The 16,766-nt window shown below is 40.2% G+C and overlaps 1 protein-coding gene across 2 annotated transcripts in view; it reads right to left on the reverse strand.

Moving 5' to 3' along the window:
- Nucleotides 1-16,766, reverse strand: part of GRIA3 (glutamate receptor, ionotropic, AMPA 3) — a 285,940-nt gene that overhangs the window by 210,782 nt on the left and 58,392 nt on the right. For both annotated transcript variants that reach the window (XM_012664833.1, XM_012664832.1), the window contains one exon: nucleotides 6,491-6,730. In XM_012664833.1, coding sequence (XP_012520287.1) covers nucleotides 6,491-6,730 — 240 coding nt within the window. The remainder of the gene's footprint in view (nucleotides 1-6,490; nucleotides 6,731-16,766) is intronic.

The raw sequence follows: 16,766 nt of genomic DNA on the forward strand, positions 1-16,766 counted from the left end.
ACCTGCCTTCTGCCTGCATTTAGAACTCTGCCCTTTCTCTGCCTTCACCTTTGCAACTCATCTGTCCATTAACCTAGATTTTTGACCGCCTGCCTATCTGGATCCCTGGTACCCTGATACCGCAAGATATTGTATTCGTTTGTGGACACCAGACTTTAAGAATGAAATCAGCAACTGGATTGCATCCACAGGAAGACAACCAGAATAGGGAGGGTCTGAATACCAGGTCGTTGAAGACTGGCTGAAGGGAATACTAAGGGAAGAGGTTAAAGCTGTGCTCAAATTTTAAGCGTGTGGGAGGCAGTATGTCAGCCAGTGAACAGCACATAGTCTGTGGAATACGACAGACCTGGGTTGAAATCTGATTTCATTACTTTGTAGCTGTGTGACCCTAGGAACCAACATTTAAACATTTTATGCCTTGATTTTCTGGGTTGTAAAGATGCAGGGATGTTATGAGGATTAAATGTGATAATCCATAAGCTCAGGGCCTAGTACATAAGTGCTTAAGAAATGGCAGTTGCTCTCATCAAAATAAGATAATAAAATGATGACAATAACAGTGATTTGTTGACTTGTGCCATTGATTCGTATGGGGATGTGTGTATGTATATTTGTGAGGAGAAAGAGAGAGGAAGAAAAGTAAGTAAGGAGAGGAGAAAGAGGAGAGGGAGAAGGAAAAGGAGAAGGACGAGAGAAATTGATTTTGTGCTTTATCTGGGAAAGTAGAACTGGGTGGAAGGGCTGAGGCTAGGCTATGTAGGGAGGTGGTGAATAACCACATGCAGAAAGGTGTGAGGGATTGAAGTTTTGCTTGTCTCTCAGTAGGGTTCAAATCCAGCCAGTTGAGAACATGCATAGTCCTCGAGGAAAGGGCCTTTTCTCTTTATCTTAGGGAATCTCTTTACCTGTTAAGCCCTCAGGACCTTTCAATATTTTCCTACCTTCCTAGCTATCTGACAACCCTTTAATCTTTTCACAAGGTGCCTGCTCTAATGAATGCAAATATCGTTGGTGGATGTGGGAACGGTTGGGTTAAAAATTATTTTTTTCCAGGCTGCTTAGATAAATCACTATTTCAGCAACAGGATTGTCAACTCCTCAAAGGCAGGACCTAATTCTGTTTCTTTTAAATACTGCCAGTGGCCTAGCACAAGCTACCACTGGGGAAAGCCCAATAATTGTTTGTTGACTGACGGGATAATTGTTACAACTACCCATGTTCCTGCCACAACCTTCGAGAGAAAATAGAAAGGTCTGTTAGAAGGCTGTTGATGTCCAGAGAGTTACTTGGGAACTGAGTAGGGAGTTTTAGGTTGAGAATGGGAGACAGCAGGAGTTTATTGAACACTAGCAAGAAGGTAGGGACTAGTTGCCTCAAAGGGCACCCAGAGCTATTATCTCATTATCTAAGCTGAGAGCCACAGCTGGGCCGGATTCTTTCATCTCTGTGGGCTGTGCCCATTGAAGCCAAGGAGAGTTGTCAGGTGCACGAGAGAGTCTGGCTGCAGTTCTCAAGTATGTCGCTGTTCTGGGGGAAATGTTAGCACCACATAGAACTAGGTCACTTGCACCCAAACGATAGGTCTAATAACTAGAAGAGGTGGCCACCTTCCTAGTATGGTTTTAGGACTTCTTGTATAGGAAGGTATATGGGCAAAGGACCACTCAAACTAGACTCGTGGTGCCTGGGATCTTAGAATTAAAAAATTACACTTTGGATCAGGGTTCTATGTCCGCAAAAGGCCTTTGCCTGAATAGAAATATCTTCTTCCTTGGATGCACTAACACATCAAGTCACTAATAACCGTAGATAAATTAGCATGAATAAATTGGTCAGCTGAGCTGTTGTCACTAGGAGAGAAAGACTATTAATCAGTGGGAATAAAATGCAGGACAGGGAAGTTTTTAATAGAGGTGTACAGTCAGATTGGGACAGAGATGTTAAGGTTTTGCTCCTGCCAGGGAGGGCAGGTGTAGACATGTGCCACAGTGAGGAGTTCTGGCTAAATAAGGAAAAGGGATGTCAGTAAAGAGGAGAGGGTGCAGAGGGGGCAGATAACACATTTAACCAACCTCATAATTTTTCCCCAAACTGACCTTTTATGTACATAACACCAAGAACATAATTTGCAACTTTGTATTAATGAACCAAGGTGGTATTTTAGAAACTAAGTAAAGTGATGACCTGCAAACCCCAAACCAGACCTTTCTCTGCAGACAGAAATCAAAGCAGAGCCAACAAAGCCCTGAAATCCACTCAATGTGTCATAATTCCAGAGGAAATATTATCTTGGGTGTGCTACAAATATTCTAAATGAGCTCAAATGTTTAACCCATTTCGAAGCTCCTCACTCATCTCTGCCCTTATACAGTGGAGTCACATCATTTGTACATTTAGTTTATTTGAATGTAATTATACGTGCCCCCTTCTGTCTTTGTCTTCCATTACTCTTATGTAATTTAAAATATTCTAAAACTATGCTTCACTATTATAATTTCTCCCCATAATTTTTATTACTGAAGCAACAGATGATCATTGAAGAACATGAGAAAATATAAAATAGACACTTTACTGAATATTTTAAAGAACCGTGCCAAATAGTTTGGTTTATAAATTAGGCTTTCTTTTCCTTGCTTCTTTCCTCCCTTCCTTCCTTTTTTCCTTCCTTCCTTCCTTCTCTCTCCCCTTCCCTTCCCTTCCCATCCTCCCTTCTTTCTCTCTCTCTCTCTCTCTCTCTCTCTTTCATTTCATCCCAGCATTGAAAAAGAGACATGGGCTCATTCTTGATGAATCAGTAATGGAGGTTGGAAAACACTAAATATATATGCAGGCCTGTGCTATGTAGCAGGGGAGGCACAAAGTATAAATCTAGGGGCTAACCAATTGTTTGTTATCACACTCAAGAGAAGGGCTTGGGAGGATATAGAGCAGACCCAGTGACACAACAACAGAAAGCAGTTATGCTCAGTGCCTAGTGAATGACATGGACAAAACAGTTCTGTGAGTGATTAGAGGAAGGGAAGACCTCTGTTCCTTAAAACTGGCTCTCCTCCTGCCCAGTCACTTCAGAAAACAGCATCACCATCTTACCTAGTCTCTCAAGCCAAAAGCTCAGTAGTCATCCATGAATCCTTCCTCTCCCTCACCTCCCACAATCAATCTGTCCACAAGTTCTGTTGATTCTGTCTCCAAAATATATTTCAATTCCATCCCCTTTTCTCCATCTCCAGCCTAGTCTAAGCTGGCATCATTTCTCACCTGGATGACTACTATGGCCTTTGAATTGGTTTCCTTTCTTTTACTCTTGCACCACACTCCATTCTCTACAGAAACTTAGATCATGTGACTCCCTTGCTCAGAATCCTCCGATGACTTCCCACTACAGCTAGAATCAAATCCATACCCCTTACCATGGCTCCTATTCATACTCCATGGCTATAATCTGGCTCCTGTCTACCTCTGCAGCCTCCTCTCAGGCCACTTTCCACCTACTTGTTGCCCTTTAGCCACACTGGTCTTCTTTTAGTTCCTCAAACATGCCACAGGTCCTTTACGCTTGCTGTTTCCACTGCTTGAAACTCTTTCCTTCTACTCTTCACAGGGTTGCCTCCTTCTAATCATTTAGTTCTCAGCTTTAATTCCCCTTCTCAATGAGGCTGTTACTGAATAGCCTTTTAAAATTAGGCCTTATCCATTATTATCTGTATCTTTGTTTCCTTTGTAGTACCTTATTTAATTGTGCAATCATCTTATCTGTTGGTTTACTTGAGTTTTGTCTATCTCCCTCATTAGAATGTAAGCTTTATAATGGCAGGGATCATATCTATCTTGTTTATCTCTGTAACCTTAACATCTATTGAATGAATTAGTGAATGGATCACATCACTGTGAGTTGGAGTGGTCAGTAAAGGCTAGCTTGGGGAGGTAGAGATTGAGGTGGGTTTTGAAATATGGAAGGATGGGCATGATTCTCATAATCAAGATGAAGGAGAGAATTCCGGGTAGTAGAAGAAGTGAAGTTACTGAGGCAGGTGTGGTTCTGGCACATTTGGGCAACAGTGGACAATGGGAGCTGCCTATAGTGGAGGGTTCTCTTTAGGTAGCATAGGGAAAGTAGGGTTGTTAGTTGTTTGAGGTAAAATCATGTCAATTGAGTCTTGAAGAATAGACCACTTTTTTTTTCAAAGTAGGTAATAGAAAGTCACTGAACGTTTTGGAATAGAATCCTGGTATGGTGTTTTGAGAAGGCTTTCCAAGGAGGAAATTAGTGTAAAAGTTTATGAAAAGTACTTCTTAAGCAGAGTAGATTAGTCCCGCCAGCTAAATATCTACAGAGGAAAAAATATGAACTTACATGAGTCAGAAAGGTTTATTTTGGCTCCAAGATCATAGACTTGTCCAAACTGTTTAGTAAGAAGATGTGAGAAAACATGAAGAGATAAGAAATAGACAGATGGGCTTTTTCTTCCTTTCCTCTAACAGAGAGCTAATGAGCAGAGAAGGGTCGTAGGAGATGGGGAGAAAATTCATTAATTGTGTGTTCTGCTTTTGAATAAATGGGAGGTTATAGTATTAGTAGAACTTATATTTAGTTTTTAAAAAGTTTCAGGAGAGAAGCTGCCTGATTTATGAACTTCAGTTCTGAAAATGAGATTGCTGTGCACTAGATTACACTGTATGCAGTACATGGAAATAGGCTAATTCATCCTCGGTGTTTGGACAAAATGAAATGCATTAAAATTTAGCAAATTTTGAATTAGAACATTCAAACTATTTTGGTTACCCCAGTCAGATGAGGCTCTGCCTAAACACACAGTGCTCCTTCCTGACATTGCCCTTTGTTTGTGCTCTTTTCCCCTCTCCAAACCCCCATTTTCCTCCTCTCTTATAATCTACAACTTACCTATCCTTCAAAGGCTAGCTCCTTAACAAGCCTTCTCTGAAAACTGTGCTTTTTTGGAGTACCACCTTTTTACAATTCTTAAAGCAATCAGAGTCTATAGTGTAGTACTTAATTTAATATTGTTCTATGTTATTTATGAGTTGTTGCATGAATATTCTTTTCTGTCCACCCCCTACTGGGACCATATTATATATGCATCTTTCACAGGATTGGAACATACCATTGGGGGGTTGATAATGGCTTATAGAATCAATTGAATACTTAACTGATAATATATAAGTTAGGGTTGGTAGCAAGATACAAAGTGTCCTTTGTATGGCATAGTATCTCAAAAAATCACAGAATCATAGAATATTACATTAAGAAGGAACAGGAAGAGGTGAGGAAATCAGGCCAAGAGAGCTTCAGTGAACTGGTCAAGGTCAAAGAGCTTAGACTAGAACTCTGGTGTCCTGCTTTAGGTTCATGAAATTTGTTGATATTTTGGAAGTAAGTACCATAGGCAAATACAGGCCTCAGTATTTCCTAATAGGATTTGATAATGCAGTAAAGTGAAAAGTGCTCTGGATTCCCAAGAGCAAAATGGCTCTTCAAGGTAAGTTACCTAGAAGGACCTCTTCCCCAGGTATCCCTCAGGCAGACAGGCCTTCCATTTGCTCCTTCCTTCTCTGAGTCTGAAAACCCTGAGTCAGAGAGAACCATCCCCAGCCTATAGGCAGAGTTACAGATAAATGACTGAGAAAGTACCATTGTCTTCTGGAATATCACGGTGATAGGATCCTTTGGTTTTACTGAGGAACGCTTCAAAGGTAACTGGGGTTTGGAGGAGTCCATTTAGGTGAATTTTGGTATATATCCTTAAGCTAATTAATTAATACACCTTACTGTATACTATGTAATATCAGACTCTTCATTTCTGAGACTGTTTCAATAGAATGTGTCCTCAATACATTATCTCATTGTTAGGAAAACCATCCAGCCCCAAAGCCCAGTTTAGCCAATCTTCACTCATTATTTCTATCTGGTAATTGTGGAAGTCCTATAAGCTGAAGACCTAATGTGATCTGGCAGAATAAGCCCTGGAAACAGGCATTATTGTCACCAGTCCCACTTCTGTGGTTAAACTGCTGTGTCAAAAAGCACATTTCCTCTTTGGGCTTCAGTTATCTCACCTGTGAAATGGGGATGATCATAGTCTCTGACAGGATTATTTTTCTAAAACTTTTTAGTTTAGGTTTCTCTCTACTTTAGACTAAGCTGCTTTTGCTTTGTGTATTTTAGATTAGATAATGTATTTTGGGGGAGGTGTTCTTTTTCAGCAACAGTGACTCAACCAAAAGGGTGTCCCAAACCACTTTTCAGGGAGGACTTCTACAGCTTAACAAATTAGATTCTAAAATTACCATTTCTTTGATTTTTTTGGTTTTAACCTTTGATTTATTTTGAATATTAAATACAATTTAAATAGAGGACTAGATTTCATTTGTTGGAAGAAAAGGGCCCATGAGTTGAGGAAGGTTGAACACAACTATTAACCACTATTACATGAATATCCAAAGAGGTGAGCAGATGCCTCTTCTTACCTCGTTCTGTATCGTAGAGGTACACAAACTTCTCCCACTTGTAGTGACCCAGAAGACTCAGAATCGCACCCTTCAAGGCTGGGCGCATCTGGATGACAAACTGCACATCTGCATCAGTGGGGAAGCTGGGTGTGACAAAGGACGTGTGCAGGGCCCCACAGAAAGAGGTCAGGGTGTTCATTGACATCTGGTCATAGAATCCAAAGATGGCATACACCCCTCTCGAGAACTGGGAGCAGACTGCAATGAGAAAAAGAGAAAGAAATTTCAATAGCTTTATGGTCTCTTTGCAGCAGCTAGTAGGGTTGGAAATACAACGTACAGTTAGGCTCTAAATTACACACCTCAAAAGAAAACCAAGGCCTCAGAAAAATCTCTAGAAGCCCTTGAAAACTCAGTTGCCCAGCAGGAGAAGGGTAAGGAAGGGAAGAATTTATTTGATATAGTTACATATTCTCTCTGTCTACCATGAATGGAAAACTGAGAAAACATGGGAAGGACAGAGGTGAAGGTTGTCTTACCCTCTTTCAGTCACCCTCCCAGCTCACCTCTAAGGCACTTGGTGCTTTTTGTACCCCCAATTTAGCTTCCCAGGGGCCTCTTAGTGTACCCATGCTCCCATCAAGGTACAACTGTCTTGTGTCCCACCCCTTCATTGCTTTTTCTCCTAGGTGACAATAATGACTGGGGATTTAGTTAGAGTAATTACGAATGTGTCTGCTAGGAAATGTGTTACTTTTCCCAAGTTATATAATGCCTTAACAAGTTATGTTATGATTAAGACCCTTAAGGTAGGCTACTAATTTAGAGGATTTAAGATTCTGGGCAGGGCATGGAAAGACTGGCTTTCAGTGCCCATTGAGTCACAGGGGGTAGGTGGCTTCCTATTCTGCCCATGTGTAATTGGCAAAGTTCTATCTTGATACTTCTGCATTTATTTTGTAGATTCTGTTAGCCCACATGTAGAACTTTCATGTCCCCCTCGTAGTTGTTGTCAGCTTTCCTTCATTTCAAAGTGGGCTACATCACTGCCTTTTCTGTCTTCTGGCCCAGATGAGCTTAAAGAATGTGAACCAATTTCAATATTAGCTTCAGTAGAACATAATTAGCAGAGCAAATCAGCTACAACAACACCGTGTGGTGCATTCCCAAACCAAGTGGAAATGATCTTTAGATTATCTGCACCAGTGCTTCCTTCCATTCATGCGAAGCAGACATAACAAGCATAATGTGATGTGATTTAAGGGGTCCTGCGTGGTCTCCCTTATTTTCTAGGAAACCCTAAATACCACTGTTAAGGCTTACTTCTTCAGGCTTATGGTATTAAATAGAAGTCTGTGGCTTGGGAGAGCGAAATAGAACCTTTCTTAACCTTTATCATGGTAAGATAAATTAATATATATGATTAGATGCCAAGACGAGTGGGAAAGTAGATGGGTAAGTTTTGATGGCGATGGGTGGGTCAGAGAAGAGAATGTATCTCGAGTCCTTCCTAATAGGAGAAACAGTGAAGGCATTGGGCATCAAAAGAAAGGAAGGCATTGAAAGTAGGATGAAAGAAAGTGGAAAATCAATTTAATTCATTTCTTGACCCTGTTGTGAGAGATAGAGAATTCTCAGTGGATGTGGTATCTTGCTTTCCATGTATTGTATTTAAATCTATGTTGATTAGGAATGTTCTCTTTGATCCGCCAAACTTATTAGTCATTGGCTTGAGGGTAACATTTCAAAGGTGATTAACAGTCACTCAACCTTGTCCAGCCTGGGAGACAATAGCCTCCAACTTGAGTAATTCTAAGTGACCCCCAAACACATGTATGGAAAAGGTCTTTATATTAAAAGGAAAAAGCCAACTAGAGAATGAATCTGGGGTACTTCATGACAGGGGGCCAAAGGGAGTACAGTAGTCAGAAACAAAAGGAATATCTTGGTCATCAGCAAAGGAGATACTAAGAAAAGTCCCACTCTCAAAATTAATCCTGTAAATGGAGAGCTTTGCAGTACCAGGTGTCTAATCTTGTGTATAGCACATAATATTTCTTATAAAACTAATAATAATAATAGCCAATAATAATGATAATAATACTTAGCCAGGCACAGCACTAAGCACTACACAAATATTTTCTCATTTAATATTCCATCAACCTTATGAGGTATTGCTAGTATTCCTATTTAATAGATAAGAATTATGAGACAAAGTGTTCTAGCTGTTAAGCTGAGGAGCCAGGATTTGAATCTGAATTTGTCTGATTCCAAAACTCATACTCCTTGGGCCCCAAATCCAGCAATGTCATTAAAGAGTAATTATTGGCCCACATGAAATAGGGTTTCTGGATTTAACAAATAAAAATATTAGACATCCCATTAAATTTGAATTTCAGATAAATATTTTTTTAGTATAAGTATGCCTCAAATTCATACATATACTAAAAAATTATTTGTTGTTTATCCAAAATTCAAATTTAACTCAGTCTCCTGTGATTTATCTGTCAACCCTAGAAAGAACCTGTTCCTTCTAATAATGGTCATGGGGCTGGTAGGCAGGAAGAAGCAATCATGACCCTTCAACCAAAATGATTCAGAGGGTAGCTGGTAATTCTCATATCCATACCAACTAGCAAGAGAAAGATGAAAATCCATGAATCCTACACAAAAATAGCCTCATGGGGAAATGCAACATATTTTCAACAAGGAGAGCCCCAACCTGACTAGATTACGAGCAATAATTGAAGGGGAAAATAAACTAAGAAAGAGGGAAACCTACAGTTATGATCCACTTCGAGTTTCAAAAAGCCCTTTACATACTGGAAGGAAACAGAAAATAAAAGTAAATATGTTATGGTGGTGAGATTCTAGTTAATAGGAAAAAAACCTTCTATGACTCTTCTATTCATTGTTTTTGAACTCAGGAGTATAGAATTAATTAATCATTACTGGTTCATATGTGGACCTTTCATTTTATTTATTACATTTATCTATTTATTTAGGTTACAATGAACACCCATAAACCCATCACCCAACCCAAGAACTATAACATTATTGGTAACTTATTTTTACCTATGTGTTCCTCCTCTAGTCTATTGCTTTGTCTTGACATCACCCCACCCCACCCCACCCCCTGCCCCCATTCCAGGTAACTACTATCTTTAATTTTGTATTAATCATTACCTTGGTCTTTAAAAAAATATACAAACACGCATATCTAAAGAATATATTATTATTTTTGCTTGTCATAAAGTTTTACAACAAAGGAGTCATATTGTATATGTGAAACCCAGACTTTGGTAAAACTATAACTTTACTCCAGGAAGGTACACCTGGTGAAATCTTTAAGCCTGTGTATGATGATGAACAAAATGAGACAAAGGAAGACCTTATAAAAATATGTGAGGAGCCCATGGGAGGGAACCCACTGAAAATTAAAAATTCCAAACTAAGCATACAGCTTTGGTTGTGACTCAGGCAAGAGACTCAGGAGTATTTATAGGTCAGTGGCAATCCTCAGGGAATAACATGCTACTGTGGTCCAAAAGGCAGACACGTGGTGGTGGACATCAATAAGAAGAGTGTTAGAAGGAAATCAGGGAAACATTCTACTCCCTTCATGTAAACCAGAGGTGCAGCTGTTCTGCAAATACTGACGCTTGTGCATTGTTAGCCTTGCTCCATCCACTCCAACACATACAGGTAACATAAGTAGAAGGCCCATAGAGAAGTAGCCCAACGGGAAAGATAACTGCCATATGAGGACAGGATTAATGGCCTCTGAAAGAAGCTGGGGCATAGGGGACCTGTGAATGGCCTCTCACAGTGGATCCTTGGGCCTGTTCCTGGCTATAGAAAGTAGGGACAAATGGAAGATTGAGCTGACCCTCAGGACAGTGTCTATGATTTTGGATTCTTAGAATGTTTGAACTAGAAGGAACTTAAAGATTTTTTTTTCTTTTTCTTTTATTTCAGCATATTATGGGGGTACAGATGTTTAGGTTACGTATGTTGCCCTTGGTCCCCAAAGATTTTTTATTCAGTGGTTTTGAAAGCATAGCTTATAGTGGAGGAATCCTTTCTCCAAATGAAATTTTATGTGGAAAAGTCCAATATATAAAAGAGACAAAATGGAGCTCTTCTGATTGAACAGAGTTCCACTGGTCTGATATCTCCCTATCACACAGAAACTGCAACACAAAGAGAGGAAGTGTCTCACACAAGGTCACATAATGAATTATGAACCAGTCTTTTAGAAATGCTTTATCACCATCTCCTCACCATCCATACTCTGGAACTATCTAGGGCAGCATGGGTCAGGATTTGCCTGGCATGAAATTGACTCACCTTTAATGCCTAGCTCTCAGCCAAGGTAGCATAGATGGATCTACCAGGACTTTCCCATGACTCATCTGCTGGCTGCTTCCCTCAGCTCCCTGCATCCCCAAATACCAACAATGAGAACCAGTGGCAGATTGGTGATCTTTTGGGACTTATGATTCTTTTGGGGGATGTCTGTTTCCTTTATCTGAATCCTTAATGAGCCATACCCATTTCTTCACTCCAGAAGACTTTCCTTGGTAAAATGGTGATGTAAGAAATATTTGTCTTGGCAATCTTATGAAGTCATGAAGTGCAGAGGGAAGGACAACAGCTTTTGAGCCAGGCAGACCTTGGTTCCAATCATGGCTATGCCAGGCGTAAGCTGTATGACTTTGTGCAAGTTACTTAACCTCTCTGAGCCTCATTATAGGATCATTATTACACAGGCAAGTTCTGGAGTTAGACCATAGGTTGAAATCGTGTATCTATCACTTATTAGTTAAGTTATTTAATATCTCTGTGTCTGGGATTCAGTTTCTTCATTTGTAAAATTGGGATAATTATAGTACCTGTCTCAGCATTGCTGTGAAAGCTAAAATGAGTTCATTCATGGGCAGCATCTATAGCAGTGGATGGCACATAACAGATACTCAATTAATGCTATTTATTCATTTGACAAATCCTTATTGAGCATCTATTATGTGCCAGACACTGTTACAGCCGTTGGGAGATATAGGAGTGAAAAAAGATCCCATCTTCTTGGAACTTATATATGAGTGAGGGGAAAGTACAATAAATGAGATGAATGAGTAAAATATGAAGCATGTCAGCTTCATATGGCAGCTTTTTTTTTTTTTTTAGCATACTTTGCTCTCTGATAGCTCCATCACATTATCCTCCCCACAGTAAGCACTGCTCTCAATCTCACACAGTCCCCAGGTAGCACAGCTTTCCTTCTCTTTTACCTTCCCTATTCATTTCTTCAGTGCTCTTTTCTGTTCTTACTTCTGGGTAATAATGGGTTAAGAAAGAAATACTGCTAATTTGGCTCAAGAAGGTGCCATTGTTGTCCTCTGTCTCTTCCCCTCCCTATATAATGCCTTTGTGCTAGTAAAATGCTGTCCCCACCTGGGGCCTCTGTGCCTTCTCTGTACGAAATAGCTTGGTTGTCTGCTTCCTAAGAGTGCCTGTCTCCATCTCTCCCCACTAGCAAAATACCAAATTCTTCTTGTTGAAGATGTCGTTTTTGACTACATTCTAGATTCCTGGGGACTCTAGTGTAGCTCCCTGGCTGCGTTCCCTTCAAAGGTGAGTGACAAGCAAGGCTGGAGCCAGCTGTCACGCTTTTATTTATAGCCCCTAATGCTGTAGGGTTGGGACAGGTATTGTTAATGTACAGTGTGGCAGCTAATTACACCACCCATATTCCAAAAAGCATCATTACAAAAATGTCAAACAACTTGATTACCCCAAAGATCAGAATAACAATATTGTATATCATTTACAGAACACTTTTCATACTCTTTTGAACCAAGGGGGAAAAAGGAAACTGAAGTCTCTTGCTGACTTAATGATCACATTTGAAGCCAGCAGGAAGAAGAAAAATATAGCTATGAGGAGCTGATAGAGATATGTCACAAGGAGTTTCTCTAGATAATTCCACAGTACAGTGAATCCCAGTGGATCAAAGAAGTTTAGAGGTAGGAGGGACCTTTTTAAAGCTGTGGTGTTGGCCTATGGTGGAGTGTCCAGTCTGGTAAAATAAATGTGTGTGTGTATGTGTGTGTGTGTGTTTGTGTGTGTGTGTGTGTGTGTGTGTGTGTGTGTGTGTTGGGATAAGGTTAACAACTATTTTTTTAGGATAGACAATCCTTTTTTTGATATTATTTCTACTTTCTAATATTACATATAGAGTCCTTTATCTTCTTTTTTTTATTTCAGCATATTATGGGGGTACAGATGTTTAGGTTATGTATGTTGCCCTTGTCCTCCCTCCCCCCCAAGTCCTTTATCTTCTGAAATGATAATGATGTTGACGATAAATGATGATGATATCTACTATATAGGAGATGTATTTATATATTTACACTTCTATCTCCTATTTGGTAGACAAAATAATGGCTCCCCAAAAGATGTCCATTTCTTAATCCCCAAAATCTGTGAATTAGGTTACATGGTAAAGGGGAATTAAGGCTGTAAATGGAATTAAGGTTGCTAATCAATTGACCCTAAAATATTGTGATTATCCTAGGTTATCTGGATGGCCCAATGTAATCACAAGGCTCCTTAATTGTAGAAGACAGAGAAAAAACAAAAGTCAGTATCAGAATAATGCAACATGGGAAAGACTTGCCTGGCCATTGGTAGCTTTGAAGGTGGAGGGGAGGTATAGGCCAAGGAATGTGGGTGGCCACTGGAAGTAGGAAAGGCAAGAAAATGGGTTCTCCCTTAGACCTTCCAGATAGAAACACAGCCCTGCTGACACCTTGATTTTAGACTGGTGAGACCTATCTCAGACTTCTGACCTACAGAACTAGAAGATAATAAACATGTGCTGTTTTAAGCCACTAAATTCATGGTAATTTGTTACAGAAGTAAACAGAAAACTAATACACTTAACATGGCAAAATTAAAAGGTTGGTAACTCTCTGAATCAATCTACGTCCACCTACCTTTTTTCCCCCTAAAATATTATTAATCTGAGAAGTCCAAAAGGTTGGAAACTAATGATCATTCGATAAAGGAGCTACCTTCCATGAGCTCATATTGCCCTCTCCTTGAATCCTTACAGTAACAAGGGAGCTCACTTCTTCACTTGGGGCAGCTTTGAAGGCTAGGGAACTCTTCTTTAAATTGAACATAATTTTACCAATTGGGCCTCTTGAGTGCCACATGATACATCTCATTTCAACTCCACATGTCCTCAACTTAGTTTTACAGAAGCCCAAAAATGCAATTGATGGAGTCAGGAGATACACAATGCCTATTAGCTATTCAATTTTGTATCTGTAGTCTCTCTATGCTGCCTTCCTCCTGTCAGGCTAAACATCTGCCAAAAGATTCCATTTCCCCCTAAGTTCCTGCCACCTCCATAACTATCATTCTAACTCCTTTACCACCATCACTAATGATGGCATGATGAAGACCTTGCAGTCTTCAGCTTCTGCAACCTATTTTCTGCTCCCATCAGTCTACTGAACTGCTCTCTCAGGTGTGATGATGACTCCTCACTGCCAAATCCTACTCTATTCACAGACATCATTTGACGTTACTGATGAGCATCATTCGATATTGTTGGCCAAATCCTCCCCCTTGAAACTCTCCTCTCCTGTTTCCAGAGTACTAAACTCTGCTGGCTCTACCTCTCTTACTCCTCCTTTCTGGTTTCCTCTTGGTCCATCCCCCTCAATGAAGATGTCTTCAAAGATTTTGTCCCTGGCCCTCTGTTCTCTTTACTCTAAATGTGTTTTAATTTTTTCATTCAACAAATATTTATGGAGGTTCTGCTGTGAGCCAGGCAGGGGAATCTCATCTCACTACTTCCACACGGATGATGTACAAGTAGATACCCATAGCTTCAGCCACATTGAGCTCCAGATTTACTTTTCTAACTGCTCATAAAACAGCCTCACCTGGAGGCCTTCAAGGCTTTACAAACTCAGCATATTATTTCTCCACCCATGGGTCTGCTCCGCTTGTCCATTTTTTTATAATGCATTGCTCTTGTTCCAGGCACCCAAGCTAGAGTCTTGAGGGTCATTTTTGCTTTCACCCTCTCCCTCACTCCCCTATACCATTCTTTTGTAATGCTTCATCAATTCTGCCTCTAAAGCGTGCAGAGTATCTATCACCTGTTCCTCTTCAATTTATGCTGTCATTCCTTCTCTCTCAGACTGTGAGAGCAGTCTCTTAACTGGTCACGAAGTTTTTCCCAAACTATCTGGTACTACTATTAGATTACTGTTCCTACTTTCTATTCTGACTGACCAGTCAAAATATACTCATCCCAACTCCCATTTCTACAAGAACCTGCCCTGTGTATGAGTTGTTAATGGGCTAATAAATGAATCTTTGCAAATGGATCAGTTTGGGGTTTCTCAACTTTGGCACTATTGACATTTTGGGCTAGATAATTCTTTGTTATGGGGGCTGTCCTGTGCATTGTAGGATGTTTAGCAACATCTCTGGCCTCTACCCACTAGATGCCAGGGGCACTCCCACCCCCAGTTGTGACAATCCAAGATGCCTAAAAACCTCATCAAATAGCCCCTGGGGGGCAACATCACCCCTCTCCCACACTGAGAACCCCAGCTTTAGCTTATGACTTCCTCCACACAAAGAACAAAGTCTTAACCCAGTGAAAATACATACATATCTAGAAGATCTCAAGAGTTATTTTCATGGTGTAAACTTAGGAAGGGTAGATATATTGGATTCTTCAAAGCCCATCATAGAGGCAGCTACCTTCCTGATTCTGCCCTTTGATTGGCTATTGTGTTTAACCTGGGGATGTAGGAGGAGGGAGTGAATTAGATAGAGGATGGATATGGTGGGGTGGGGGTGGGGTAGTAGTCAGTTCATACCTTCCCTGGGTTTAGATAGATCAGCACCCCCACACACACAATGTCCTTTCATCTTGGGTCCTAGTAACCATAGCCGGTGCTTGTAGGTTCCAGAGTCAGAACAATGCGCCAGCCTCATTCTCCAGTTGATGATTCCATGGTTTAATTAGCATCTTGGGGTTAATTTCCTTGAACATTTTGTTCTGCTTTCAGGAGTACACTGCCTTCTGAAAGTCTAACCAGTTATTTTTGCAATTACATGGCATGTATCTAAATGCTGGCAAAGAAAACACTCATTATCAACATTTGATCGTACTTGAATATAATGGCTTGCAAATGCATGCATTAACATACGAATACATGTATTTTGAAAAATTCATCTTGCAACTGTTAAGTGTAAACTATCCTTTCATAGCAGTGTCAGAAAAGGCAGGAAAGGTGTTAAAATGGGTCCAGATTAGGGGGTGCTTTTTAGGCCCTTTAATACCAAGACAATATGGTTAAACATTGGAGCTCAGGAGTCAGACATGGGTTTTAAATTTTTTGCTTATTCCTTCATTAATTTATTCATTCATCAAACAAATTTGGAGTTCCTACTATATGAAAAACACTGTCTAGATGCTGGGATACAGCAGTGAGCAAAACAGACAGGATGGCTGCCCTCATGGTGCTTACAGTCTAGTATTGGTGGCAAATATAAATCAAATAACCATACCAATGTGTGCTTACCATGTTCTAAGTACAAGAAGGGTGTAGGTGCTATGAGACTCCATGACAAAGCAGCTTTAACTTAGATTAGATCAGGGAAAGTTTATCTGCAGACACATAACATTTGAGCTGACATTTGAGAGTAGAAGAGCATCCCATGCAGAGAAAGCAGCATATGACAAGACCCTGAAATGCATTTGATGCATTTGAAGCACTGAAAGAAGACTAGCCTGGCTGGAGTGTGGCCAGGGAGGAAAGGGTGATGCAAGATGAGACTGGTGGGAGGCAGGGACCCAACCATGGAAGACCTTGTGGGACCTTGGTAAGGAATTTGGATTTTCTGATAAGGGCCATGAGAGGAAATATTAGAAGGATTTTGATTGTGGGTATACCATGAGCTGATTAATATTTTTAAAAGATTTCTCTGGCTGCTGTATGGAGAGCAGATTTAAGGGACTGTCGGTGAAAGCAGGAACTGTACTTGGGATGCTACTGTTATAGTCCAGACAAGAGATGATGGTAGTTTGGATTGGGCTGTGTCAATGAAAGTAAAGAGTTTCGAAGTTTATTTTTGAGGTCCAGTTATTGGTTAAACAGCCTTGGGCTAGTTACCTGAACTCTCCAAATCTCATTTCCATATCTATAACAACTGGTATAATAGTACCTGTCTACTCCATAGCATTATTGTGCCCATTAAA

This window comes from Propithecus coquereli, unplaced genomic scaffold (assembly GCF_000956105.1).
Source record: "Propithecus coquereli isolate 6110/MARCELLA unplaced genomic scaffold, Pcoq_1.0 Scaffold92, whole genome shotgun sequence".
In the NCBI taxonomy this organism is placed as follows: Eukaryota; Metazoa; Chordata; class Mammalia; order Primates; family Indriidae; genus Propithecus; species Propithecus coquereli.